The sequence below is a fragment of the Paramormyrops kingsleyae genome, chromosome 19 (assembly GCF_048594095.1).
Source record: "Paramormyrops kingsleyae isolate MSU_618 chromosome 19, PKINGS_0.4, whole genome shotgun sequence".
Lineage (NCBI taxonomy): Eukaryota > Metazoa > Chordata > Actinopteri > Osteoglossiformes > Mormyridae > Paramormyrops > Paramormyrops kingsleyae.
In genome coordinates, this window is record NC_132815.1 from 4,505,061 (window position 1) to 4,517,924 (window position 12,864).

Consider the following 12,864-nt stretch of genomic DNA (forward strand, 5'->3'; position numbering starts at 1 on the left):
TCAAATTCAGACTATGCCCCCCCCATGGTCGGTCGGCCTTGAAGGGGGAGGGGGCGTGGGTTACCTTAATCTCAGACCCTTCAGGTCGTCTCTCGTTACACAGAGAAGAATGTCAGTCAGTGTATACTCCTCTGCTAAGATCTGGGGGTAGGAGAGAAAGCAGACTGGTCACCACCCCCCAAGCGAAAAAGCAGGATGCTTTTTTCGACAGGCGCTAGCTGGCGGCTGCAGGCAGGAAGCTTGAATGCAACGGCAGAGTCTAAGATCTCTGAGCGGCACTGAGATGCAATCGGACCACATGCAGACAAACACTGAAGGAAGATATAGAGCAGGAAGTGATGGCATCACGGCCGTCACGCCCAAACAGGTAGACAGGAAGTGATGGCATCACGGCCGTCACGCCCAAACAGGTGGACAGGAAGTGACCCGGTCTGCCCACCTTCGTCACTGCGTCCTCGTCGGCGCCATGGAGCTTCAGCCACTCGGCCAGCTCCGCGTCCCTGGGCTCCCAGCCCGAGGGGGTCCGCTCCCTGAGTGGGTCACCTGTGGCACAAGATCGGCTCAACACCAGCCTTTCCCCCCGTAATGTGCAGAAAACGAGAAACACACGTGAAAATTGTGGGGAAACGGCATACAGGCAGTAAGTAAGGTGTGTGGCTTTTATAAGTGAAATCTCATTCATGTCATTAGTTATATAACTAATAACGTGTTCCATAAATCCCTCTTTATATAGCATTATGAGATTTTGAGGATATTAAATGTAGAAACTGCATGATATGTACTGCAGATATACTAAAACATTTCCCTTTCCACAATTCAACACTTTCTAATAGAATCAAGGCCTGATGATTCAGCCTGTAGTATGAACTCCAACCTGGAGGCTCAGCTTTACTCTTCAGTAGTTTTATCTCCTTCTCCCGTTCCTCCAGGACCTGCTGCAGAATGTACTGGTACTCCCTCTCCTTCTCCAGTAGCTCCTCCAACAACCTGCAGAGCCGCAAACGGACAGAGGGGGCGGGGCAAGAAAGAGTGGGGATTTATTATTATTATTTTTCTGTTTATCATCTGTTAACCCTGTGAGTGCCCAGTCGGCGGTGGAGCAGATTAGCAAACTGATTCATGGCTGAAAGGCCGCAGCATAGATTGTGGCAATATCCTTGAACTGGGCGCCGAAACTGAAATGACTTTTGTAACATGATCCAACTGAATTGACTTTTGTAACATAATCAAACTGAATTGACTTTTGTAACATGATCAAACTGAAATGACTTTTGTAACATGATCAGCAGTGGCAAGAGGTGTTTACATCAAGTCACGGCTGCCGAAGCAACTCACATAAATTTGCATGCAATCATATCATATTTGTTAATCAGCACTCTTCAGTTTACAATGAAAATATATTATTGCTTTATTCGTGCCCTTCCTTGCCTTTATTTAACATTTAGATAAAGGTTCACTTTAAGGTTCATTTTCTATTGTATGTTAAATAAAGGCCTCTTCTTGTAGAACTCACAAACTTTGACGTATTCCTGGGTACAGCATGTATGGAATTTACTTATTAATAGGAAATGAAAAGGCGGGAGAGCAGCAGCGATGACAGATAAAACAGAGTGACAGAGTGACAGAGTGGCGTAACGCATATATCACAGCCTTCAGAAGAACATCGGCTCCTCAACATCAGCGAAGGTCAAAGGAGGAAAAAGTGGCAGCAATGTCCAGCTGGTGACATTTACGGCGACATGATCCTGCAAACCTCGCCAGTGAAGCAGGCGGGACATTAGCGAGCCGGCGACTTCTGGCTAGTCAGCGAGGCCTTCGGTATTTAGACACGCAAATGCCGCCGAGTGAGTCAGCAGACCGGACGACTCGCTGGCCAGCAGATGCTGGTGGTTTCGCTCGAAAGATTCACGTGGCGTTGGTGTAGTGAGCCATACGCAGGGGGGGGGGGGGGGCGGTGGGGGCCATGGGACGCCCTCAGTACGCGTAGCAGGCGACAGAGGGAGGGTTACTCCCGGTGACAAGAAAACATTTTCGGAAACTGAAGTTTCACTAAACTAAAATTAACTATTAATGCTGCCTCCAAAACTCAAAAACAAACATCAAACACTTTCTGATACTCTTTTAAAATACTATTTAGCTATAGTAATGATTGGTTTATCTTTAGTTACCACTAATACATGGAACATGTTTTGCCCATTTTGAGGACAGTGGTACATAGCATACACTGTGTATTCATGTCGAGTTCTCTAAGGCAGTGTCTCCCAACCCAATCCTCGGGGAACCCCGGACAGTCCACGTTTTGGCTCCCTCCCAGCTCCCAGCCAATCAGGAACACCGAATACCTGGTACAGGTGCGCTGGGAGCAGAGAGGAAATAAAAACGTGGACTGTCCGGGGTTCCCCGAGGACTGGGTTGGGAAACACTGATCTAAAGATCTACAACTTTCAATCTATCTCTAGAAATAAAATTACTAAAAGTTAAAAATATATAAAAACTATGTAGAAACGCGTTTAAAATCATAACTAATAAAATCACGCTGAAAACAAACTAAACTGGATTTCAAGTGAAATCTGAAAAAATTAAAATTAAAAAATGGAAAACTATAATAACACTGAATATTGCCAAGAACTGGAGCGCACTGGGCACCAGTGTCGCCACGGCGATCGGCATGGTCACCGTGGACGCCCTCGCGAACCACACCTGTTGGTCTCCAACTTCATCCTGCTGAGCTCCATGCTGATGGAGCGCTGAGCATTGTGCGACTCGATGGAGCTCAGCGTGCTCACTCCGGACGTGGCGGCCATGTCATCGTGCGGCACGCTGGGCGGGGCGCCACTCTGGTGGGCTGCGCTGGACTCCGGCTCCGTGTCGTCCTCGCCGTTGTCCTGGTCGGCTGCGTCGCTCTCCGAGGCCAGACTGAAGTGTGGTCGCAGCTCTGCCAACGACAAAATCGGTGCCGGTCAGCGGAATTACGCTGCATTGCTGTTTTTATTCTGTGTAAAAAGACAGACTGAATGAATATTGATATTGGTATTGATATTGAATACTGATATTGGCAATCAGATCCATGCTGGGTACTGGCCAATATTGGCTGATGTCGATGATTACATCGAAGTTTATACTGGGCTGCAACAGAATCCAGATTGACAAGGCAGTGCAATGCCTCTTGTTTTCTGCCAGAAATATGAGATAAACTTTCATTCATTTTCATTGTGACGGTTTGTCACACTCGCAGATCAGTCATCTATGAGAATAATTTCAGCCTTTGTTATTTTTACACGCATGACTTAGACTGAAAATGTAACACTGTCATTTTAATCTTAGGAACTCTGCAACCCTGCATCCAATCATCGTACTTTTCCGAAGCAAACGGCTACGTTTAGTTCCATTAGCACTCTGTAGAGGACAATCACCTGGCACAAGGATGGTTATGGCCGTTTGAACAGCCTTCCGGATGATGTTGTCTAGGGCAAACATCCAGTGAGGCTTGATGTTGTGGTTCCGCAGCACTTTGTTTACCTGGTGACACGGCAACCACAGACAGACACGCCCACAGACAGACACGCCCACAGACAGACACGCCCCCACACGGTTAGCTATCCAAAAAGGACACTAAGCATCATTAAGTGCCTGTTTACACGATAGTCAAGCAGCAACATATTTTGTCCCCTCTTCACAAGTTCAGTGATTGTGAAATCCAGCAGTGAACTGCAGCTTAATAAATTAGAACCTTTCAGCAAGGTAGAGACCCCTGCCCATGTTCAGAAGGTCATGGGTTCAGATCCCAGAGCAGGCGGAATAATCCCTCGAACAAGGCGCTCTGGCTGGACACTGGCTGACCTTGTGTCCTGTCCTTGCCTGTATATACACGTATCTGTATGGCTCTCATGGAGTCAGATCGCATATGCAACCACTACCCAACGCCCCCCAGGAATGAATAAAACACCTCTATTCTTTTTAAATATATATATGCCTTGCTGTATATTGCTTTGGACAAAAACTAAATAAATGTAATAATAAATAAATGTAATAAAAATCCATCGACTAAACACATATACTGATAATGTGATAATAAAATTAAAATGCAAGGAGAATCCACATATTAGTAATTAGTTTAAAGGATAGCCACAAGGGGGCGCCAGGGTCCCATCCAAAACAGAATTACATAATAATAAATTCAACAGAACAAAACATGAGGGCCCATAACCAGGCCAACAATTTGAGTGCGATATGAATAAACGTGTCTGTAAAACAAAGGATAGTCATTCTCCCTTCCTGACACGCATTTATTCTGACAGACTTCCCTTTTCACGCTGAAAGCTAACTGCTGAATAAAACCATTCAAATATAACAAATGCACCCGTTCTGATTTTACTATTTTTACATACTGGTTAAGACATCACCAACATAAAATATGTATGAGAGGGACCTACCGCATCCTGGAAGCCAAAAAGCACCACCTGGAGCTGGCTAATGGCTGTGCTGTCAAAGTCCAGTTCCAGTTTGAGCTGGGAGAGGGTGGAAGCGATGATTTTGCGGTCGGCCATACGGACGAAGTTGCCCAGGCTGACCACCAGGGTGGAGATGTTCTGCCAGCTGAGTTTGGTTTCTTCTGTTCCCTGCCGGTGGTATGAAAAGGGGAAGGGCGTTAGAAAGATGGCAGGACCTTCACCGTCCCAGTGGGCCCTCAGCCGGCCCTCGAACGGGCCCCCAGCCGGTCCTGGGGTGGGCCCCCAGCCGGCCCTCGAACGGGCCCCCACCTGCGTGAGTGCCTCCATCAGGTTGGTCACCACTTTTTCGCGGTCCTCCGTCAGGATGCGGTGCAGCGTGGCCCTCCTCTCGCTGTCCTTCTTCAGCATGAAGAAGCCCGAATCCTTCTCTTCGGGGGATGGTGGAGCGCTGTGGTCCTCAAAGTTCTCAACAGGAATGCTGGAGGGAACCAAAGGCAAGAGGCTGCAAAGTCAAAGGCCGCCGGTCCGAAAAAAACAATCAACCCGTTGTTGAGTCAGCTGCTAAAGCGAGGCTTTGTGTAAGTGTAAGAATGGGAGTTTCTTAATATGCGTCCTTGACTGTACTTGTGTTCTCCTGTACCCATCGTATGTCATCTTCCTTTGCCGGAAACCATTTCCAACTCTAAGAACAGAAGTATGGAGGACAGGAAAAACCTATGATGCCGTTTTTGCCTTGGCCCAAATGTCAAGGATACGTTGGCTCCAACCTTGCCAAAAAAAAACAATTCCCTGATTCATTGCACCCCAAGTTCGTTCTTGGGAGGCAAGTTAGCAAGACTGGTCTTTCCAGGACCACAAGTACGACATTTGCGTTCTTGGTATCGAGAAACGCCCCACATCCCGTACCTCAGAAAGAGGGACCGGTGACCTTTGACCTCTCGCTCACTGTAGCACTTGACGCTGGGCTTGAAGTTGAAGGGGTTGGAGTTGAGGTCGTTATCGGGGGACACGGAGCCATAGTCGCTGCTGCTGCTGGTGTCCTCGACGACGACGGGCACGGGCAGGGAGATGCTGCGGAGATACTCTGCGTGTGGGAGAGGGGCGAGGTCTGCGTTAGGGTGTGTGCCCGGCCGGGGCATCATGGGACACCGAGAGCTGGCTTTCTATACATGCACTGCATTGCTGGGGACAGTGTGGCCCAGTGCCACCAGGAGGGACGGCATCTTCCTCAATCTGCAGGCGCCGGACTGCGGTTTGGCCCGGGGGCGTTAAACTCTACCCAGGGAGGTGGAACATTATCAGCGATGTTCTGTTACCAGGGAGCCAACAGTCACCCATTTTCAGGAATGATAGTAAGTAAAACCTTCTCATAATTTTATGTTTTTTCTTGCATATCATGTAGACAGACCTTTTCGATTTCTGTTAACAGTTTAAGGAAGTCTGAGCTATTAGCTAAGTTCTCCCCAAACGAGCTTGATGGGCCGAATGGCCTCCTCTCGTTTGTAAATTTCTTATGTTCTTATGTTCTTAAGTCTTAATGATTTTTCACTGCTGAAGTGTGATGGCAAACTGAGTGATGTTACTTTACCTGCTCCTGCAGTCGGAGCTACAGAAAAAAACAAAACAACAACAAATCAGCAAATGTGGTAAAATGATGATGAAATTACACATGCAAAATGCAACTATGTAGGGAAGGGAAACAGTGCAAAGTGATGAGGAAGGCACACGACCAGATGCTAAGGAAGTAGCTACTTTCTGACAGGCAAACGCCAAGGTCACCCCGTCATGTGCGTGGCTTATGAGAAGCCATCGTTCTGCTTCCTGGACGGCCCCTTCGCGAACCTGCTAAGCTGCTCTTTCCCTTCTTCCGGCGGCTGGTGACCGTCAGGAACTCATCGGTGAGCAGGTAGAGGGCCGAGGCACGTTTGTCTGGGTCCGGCTCGAAGCACCTGAGGATGAAGGCCTTGGCCTCCACGGACATGAGCTCCGGGATCTCAGGGTGAATCTTGAACATTCCCACCTACGACCAGAAAGCGCAGCGTTGAGGGGAGGTGGAAAGGCCGCCGGACCGAGCCGACCCACTCGAGCCGCTCTCAAAGCACCAGCTGGGTCGTACATTTCCCCAGCGGCAGGGTGAGTTCCGTATCTGACACTCGCACGCCGTCCCTTTTATACAGCTGAACGCACCAGCCAGCGTTTCATACGCCTCGTCCGAATGAACAAAAGCTAGGTGCCTTCAGCAGTTTAAACCAGTAATCTCATGAACTCCAGTTCAGTTCGCTCACACATTCTTCATTTTCTCATCAACAAAGTTAATGTAAAACCGAGCAATAGGATTCCACTACTGTTTTGGTACCACTACTGTTGTGGTATCCATTTCACGGCAACCTCAGCGTGAAACGGCAGATATTGTGACTTACATACGCACAACTCCCTAACAGGTTTTAAAAGTTTTTCTTGAGGTCTTTAACTTCTGGAAATAAGAGAGGTCTTCCTAGAATTACAGATGATAAATGCTTGCATACATACATAGGTGATAGGATTTCAGAAGCATAAAAGGCTGAGTAATTTCTTTGTTTTCCTTTTTTCTGCACCAGTATCTAACTTTCTACATGGTGACTTCCAAGTGGACCTTTCAGACTTAACACTTAAAAACCTATTGTGACTGGAAAAACATAAACGCTTGCATAGGCTTCATTGTTGTTTTTTCAGGAGCGAAAACATCTCTCACGTAAAAATGCCTGCAACCGATTACATCGGGCCACAGAGATGAAAAGAAAAGCCTCGTATTTGTTGCTATTGTTTAGTGGGATTCCTTTCAGAGATCAAAGGGAGGAGAGGCACTCAAAGAAGGTCTTTCAGGCTGCTGCTTTATACCATCCTCAGCTCGACTGGTTTTCGTGACCACATGTTCCTCCATGTAGGTGGCACATAGGCCCAGGAATGTCAACATTACAAACACACTGAGCACAGAGACACTCATCACAAACACGCTGAGCACAAGCACACACACTGAGCACAGACACACTGAGCACAGACACACTGAGCACAGACACACTGAGCACAGACACACAGCACAAGCACACACACTGAGCACAGAGACACACTGAGCACAGACAGACACACTGAGTACAAGCACACACACTGAGCACAAACAGACACACTGAGCACAAGCACACACACTGAGCACAAACAGACACACTGAGCACAAACAGACACACTGAGCACACTGGCTGAGGCACAGTGAAGCAGGTGAACATTTCACAGGGTTATGGGAGTCAGGGCAGATGCATGCTTGCACTTGCATGCTCACTCGCACTCACACTGGCACTCTCGCTCACACTCACACTTGGTGCAGACCCGCTAGCACCCAGCTCATGGGGACAAAAAAATGCATTTAATGGAGGGAAAAAAAACACACAAACATATCCTTGTAAAACCAACCCCATCTCATTACCAAAGTATTTCTCAAAAGTCATAAGCTCCTGTCAATAATACACTGTAAGAAATATCACTCAGGAACATATAATTTAAGCTTGCGGTTTTAATAAATACTGGTTGGAGGAACCGTGCCCTTAATGCTTTTTTTGGGAAGCTACCAGGTTCCTTATAGCTAAAATAAATACACGCACACGTACACAGATTCAGTTTGTGGGTTTGGCAAATCGCTTTGAAATAGCTTTGCAGGGATTACAGATCAGGCTACATTCTGTCACTGGGTATCTGGTTCTTCTCATTGTCATCGACAGCTGGCGCCTGTATCACGGAGCGAGTTTTGCCGGTTAGCTAGATAACTTGCCAGACTTAAGGTGTCCCACTTTAAAAGGACTTTATCTTCATTCACTTAGCACAGGCTACCTTAAACCCGGCAAGTTATCTTGCCAGCTTCATGATACAGGCCCCTGTGCTCTGGAAATGCATGCATGTCAAATTTTATGCATTTAAAAGAAAAGAAAACCTCCCAATCAAAAAAACAACATAATACTTAAAAATAACAACATAACTATGCATTTGTGATATCTGGACTCTCACTACATGATATAAAGAGATACATACTTGAGGACTGAAGATGTTGGGTGTATTTTAAAAGATGGCCTGTGTCTGAAGGCCTGGTGGGCGGGGGGGGGGGGGCTTCACCTTGAACATGGCCGCCTGCGGCTCCCCCAGCTCGTGGAAGGGAGGCCTCCCCGTCGCCATCTCGATGATGGTACAGCCCAGGGACCAGATGTCGGCCGGCTTGCCGTAGCCGCGGGGGCCTTTGTCTATGATCTCAGGAGCCATGTACTGCAGGGTGCCTAGAGCGCGGCCAGGCACACAGGCGACACGGGGGTAAGGACACGCCATAGGCACACGCACACGCTTATTTCATATGTTCCTAGCATTGTGGGGACTCTTCATTCATTTCTCTTGGCATAATCCTAACTCCAACTGTGACAACCGTAACCCCTCCCCAACCTTAACCATAAGCAACCAAACTAAACACAAGACTTTTTAGTTTTTTGTTAGCAGTCACAGTTTTTTATGAAACCGATTTGGGTCCCCACAAGGTCAAAATAACAGGTTATCACATAGTGGGGACAAGTGGTCCCCACAATGTAATATATACATGCCCCCCACCCCCCGCACACACACACATGGCGTTCCAGCACTTGTCTAGGATTCAGTCACACACTATAGCATCACGCATGGCGAAGGCCTCGGTGGCTCTCTGTGTGGCGCGGCAGCCTCCACGCGCGTGCGGTGGGCGGGGCTTCTCCAGCGTGGCGTCTCTGATTACAGGCTGCGCCACGCTGAGGTCTGACGGGCCGCTTCCAGAGAAACCGCTCCGGCTGAAGCTCACAAGGAGAGCAGCAGCAGCAGATAAACCCACTAAAGGGTTATTAAGATGGTGAGTCAGCTGACCTGGAACCGGCCCAGCCTCACTGTGATTCGCTGCAGCTTTGACACGGACATCACAGACCGGGGTGTGGGGGGGGGACATGCAGAGCTAGCAGCTAATGCACAAGAACTGCTAGTGCTCGTGTTCCCGGGTCACAAGGAAACACAAGAGAGTGGAATCGGAGTGAACTGCAGAAGCAGGAGGAGCATTTAAGTGTGACTGCCTGGGCCTTGGAGGACGTCGTGCACGTGCCTGTGAACGTCTCCGTGCAGGGGTTGATCCCGGCAAGCCGCTTGGAGGTCCCAAAATCGGAGATCTTCAGGACACCACTGTACGTATTTATGAGCACGTTGTCCCCCTGCAGGATGGGGAGAAAAAAAAAGCAAAACACCTTGTACTGTTTCTGCAGGAGACGCAGGGCGGAACGAGGCAGCGACGGCAGAGGCCCGGCTTCTCGACATGTGCGGGCCTGCCCCCCTCCTCAAACAAACAACACTGAAAGGCTGAATTCACCAGACTGCTGCCCGGACGCGTTTCCTAGAAAGCTGAGATCAGAGAAAGCTTTCTATTCATAATAAAGATCACCTGTCAAAAACATGGATTGAGAAAGAAAAAAAAAAACTCACGATCGATATTTTACAGAATGGCTGTCAAAACGTTACTGAGCAGGACTCAAACAAGGCAGAACTAAAATCCCCAGTTTCCTCGTGCGCTAGAAGTCGGTCCGGACCGTCTGACACTGTACCTTAATGTCTCTGTGCGCGATCTGATTGTCATGCAGGTACTTCAGCCCCTCTAGGATCTGCTTGGTGTAGAAGCCGATGGTGGGCTCGTTGTTCTTCAAGGGTCCCCACTTGGAGCGCAGAAGGGCTGAGAGGCTTCCTGGAGACCGGAGACCATCACGGCCGCAGTCATGAAGACGGCATGTACAAACCACAAGCTCATCACAACACCCTCAGCGAGTGATTAATTACCCGAAGCAAGGCTAGGCATGAGTTAACATCACGTAGGAGGAACAGTTAGTGTCTGAGAGTTTCGACTGGGTTCACAGCTCGTCGGGGGGCAGTGGGGAGGGGGGGGTGGACGTGGGAAAAAAGGCCACCTACCAGTAGAGGCGAGAGAAGTCTCAGAGGAACACTGGCACACTGGCCCGGAGAGTGACGCAACACTGAACTTACCTCCAGGAACCTGCTCCATGAAGATCTTGATGAAGCCATTCTCACTGATGGAGCCCAGGTACTGCACTATGTTCTTGTGCTTCAGGTGCTTGTGAAGAGCGATCTCCTCGTGTAGAGGCTGTGAGTACCTGGAAGCCACAATGCTGCTCCGTTAACTGGTCACGGGTTTGACCAAACGCAAAGCAGGTGCAAGAACGCTCAGCTAATGGACACTATATGGACAAAAGTATTTGGACACCTGGCCATTACACCTACAGGAACTTTTGTGATGTCCCATTCTAAATACAGAGGGATCAGTATAGAGTTGGTCCCCCCTTTGCAGCTATAACAGCTGCCAGTCTTCTGGGACGGATTTACACGAGATTTTGGCGTGTATCAGTGGGAATTTTTGCCCATTCATCCAGAAGCTGTTCCCACAAAGCTGGAAGCACAGAACTGTCCAAAATGTCTTGGTATGCATGCCAATACTTTTACCCATATAGTATATACCATTCCTGGTCTCTTTTTGCATAAATTCATGTTGGTAGCATTAGATGGGGAAATAAACCGGCATGAACGGAAAAATTATTTTTCATTGTACACAACTTTCCCACAGTGCACCTGGGGACAGACACATCACAAGGTTTTATGCAGAGGAAAAAAAAAAAAGAGATGAATTGGACACTCGACTAAGCTCCAGGTTTCAAAGTCTTCTACGCCTAATTCCACCACCTTCGCGGTGACGGCAACGCCGGTGGGTGTGGAGGCAGAGGCAGGCTGGCCTCTTAAATACCAGGACCAATATAGAAAAAAACAAAAACAAAATTAAACCTTTGTGCTTTGCACTCCCTACTTACTACAAATGCCGTCTTTTAAACTGTCATTCTTTGTATATTTTTCCAGAGCCCTGAGGCTTCTACCCGTCTATAATTACGTCATGCCATTTATTCTTAGGAAAACGCGGCGGGCGGAATATTCCAGATGAAATACCCTAAGGTGGCTCTGTGCAGACGCAACGACAACTTCCAGTCTGACAAGGTGAGGAAGTAAGAGGCACCAAGGCAGTTGCCAGGCAACCCCTTCTCCTTTGTCCGTCCTGTTTTCCGAGGGCATATGCCCACGTGTGCAGATCTTGATGCCGCCCGTCCGGCTGTAAGCAGCCCGGCATACCGCTTCCCGCGGACCCCACACGCGGTGATAAAAACCGAGGTGCCCACAGAATTTGCATGGAATGCCGTCGCATCACACGTTCGTCGCATTACCCGTTCTTCCACCTCTTAAGTAAATCGATCATGGCGGTGTCTAAAGCGACAGAATGAGGGTGTGGCCGTGATTTCGCCGGCATGACTGTGCGAGGGACGTGCGTGTGCATGCCCTCCACTGCCGCATCTCAGACGCAGAGCGACGTTCGGTCGGCCTGTCATGCAGCGACGCGTTACAGCACGTGTCGGCCTGCTGTGATGCGCAGAGCCCTGTAGGAGCACAGAGTTATACGAGCGAGTACCTAAAGAAATAAAATAACGCTTTATTTGTCATATACACGAGTACAGGTACATCGGAATGCCTATTTTCACGTATCCCATCATGCTTTCCTTTGAGACAAACACGTACACAAATACAGTTGAGCGAAGCTTGTGGTCTGAGCACAGAGTCAAGCTATTAATCTGGCATTCCTGGAGTCTTGCTCAAGGGCCCAACAGAGATGTGATTATTCTGTGGAGGACGGGGCTTGAATCTACGACCTTCCGATTAGAGGCACAGAGGCCTAACCCACTAAGCCACATGGCATGTAGGTTATGTACGTCCTGTGATCATATAGCAAGCGCTGCACTTTGGATAAGCCCCACAGCAAATCAGCTCGAGCTGCTGGCCTGGGGGTACAGAACCCCCCACAGTGCAGGTTGGGATAATGCTGGGATACGCCCCGGCACTCTGCCCAGCGCCACTCACCTGCTGTCCCGCTCGGGGATCTCCTTAATGGCCAGCCGCACTTGGTTACTGAGGTCCCGGCCCGCGTAGACCACCCCGAAGGTGCCTTTCCCCAGCACCACCCGATCGCCGTGCTCGTCGTACTCGTAGTCGTACTGAAGAAGGGGTAAGGGATGCAAAGAGAGAGGGCAATGAGTTTGACTAGGAGGGGCCATCATGTTCATTTAATTTATTTACTAGACACTTTTATCCAAAGTGACATACAATTAACACGTCAGGGTCAGACTAAGGGCCTCGCTTAGGGGCCCGGCAGTGACATCACTCTGCCGACACTGGGATTAGAACCGACTACCTTCCGATCACAGGCATAGTGCCGCACACCGCCTCATGGAGAATGTGTCTAACAGTAAGACAATGAAGCGGGTGACAGACACGGTATATAAGGACT

The 12,864-nt window shown here is 48.8% G+C and overlaps 1 protein-coding gene across 3 annotated transcripts in view; it reads right to left on the reverse strand.

Moving 5' to 3' along the window:
- Positions 1-12,864, reverse strand: part of map3k5 (mitogen-activated protein kinase kinase kinase 5) — a 39,870-nt gene that overhangs the window by 2,392 nt on the left and 24,614 nt on the right. For all 3 annotated transcript variants that reach the window (XM_023810238.2, XM_023810237.2, XM_023810236.2), the window contains exons 16-30: positions 12,438-12,571; positions 10,509-10,636; positions 10,076-10,212; positions 9,583-9,688; positions 8,589-8,746; positions 6,294-6,471; positions 6,040-6,057; positions 5,358-5,535; positions 4,761-4,929; positions 4,434-4,619; positions 3,414-3,519; positions 2,701-2,935; positions 875-987; positions 440-543; positions 65-141 (exon numbers count right to left, since the gene is read on the reverse strand). In XM_023810238.2, the coding sequence (XP_023666006.2) occupies positions 65-141; positions 440-543; positions 875-987; positions 2,701-2,935; positions 3,414-3,519; positions 4,434-4,619; positions 4,761-4,929; positions 5,358-5,535; positions 6,040-6,057; positions 6,294-6,471; positions 8,589-8,746; positions 9,583-9,688; positions 10,076-10,212; positions 10,509-10,636; positions 12,438-12,571 (2,027 nt within the window). The remainder of the gene's footprint in view (positions 1-64; positions 142-439; positions 544-874; positions 988-2,700; positions 2,936-3,413; positions 3,520-4,433; positions 4,620-4,760; positions 4,930-5,357; positions 5,536-6,039; positions 6,058-6,293; positions 6,472-8,588; positions 8,747-9,582; positions 9,689-10,075; positions 10,213-10,508; positions 10,637-12,437; positions 12,572-12,864) is intronic.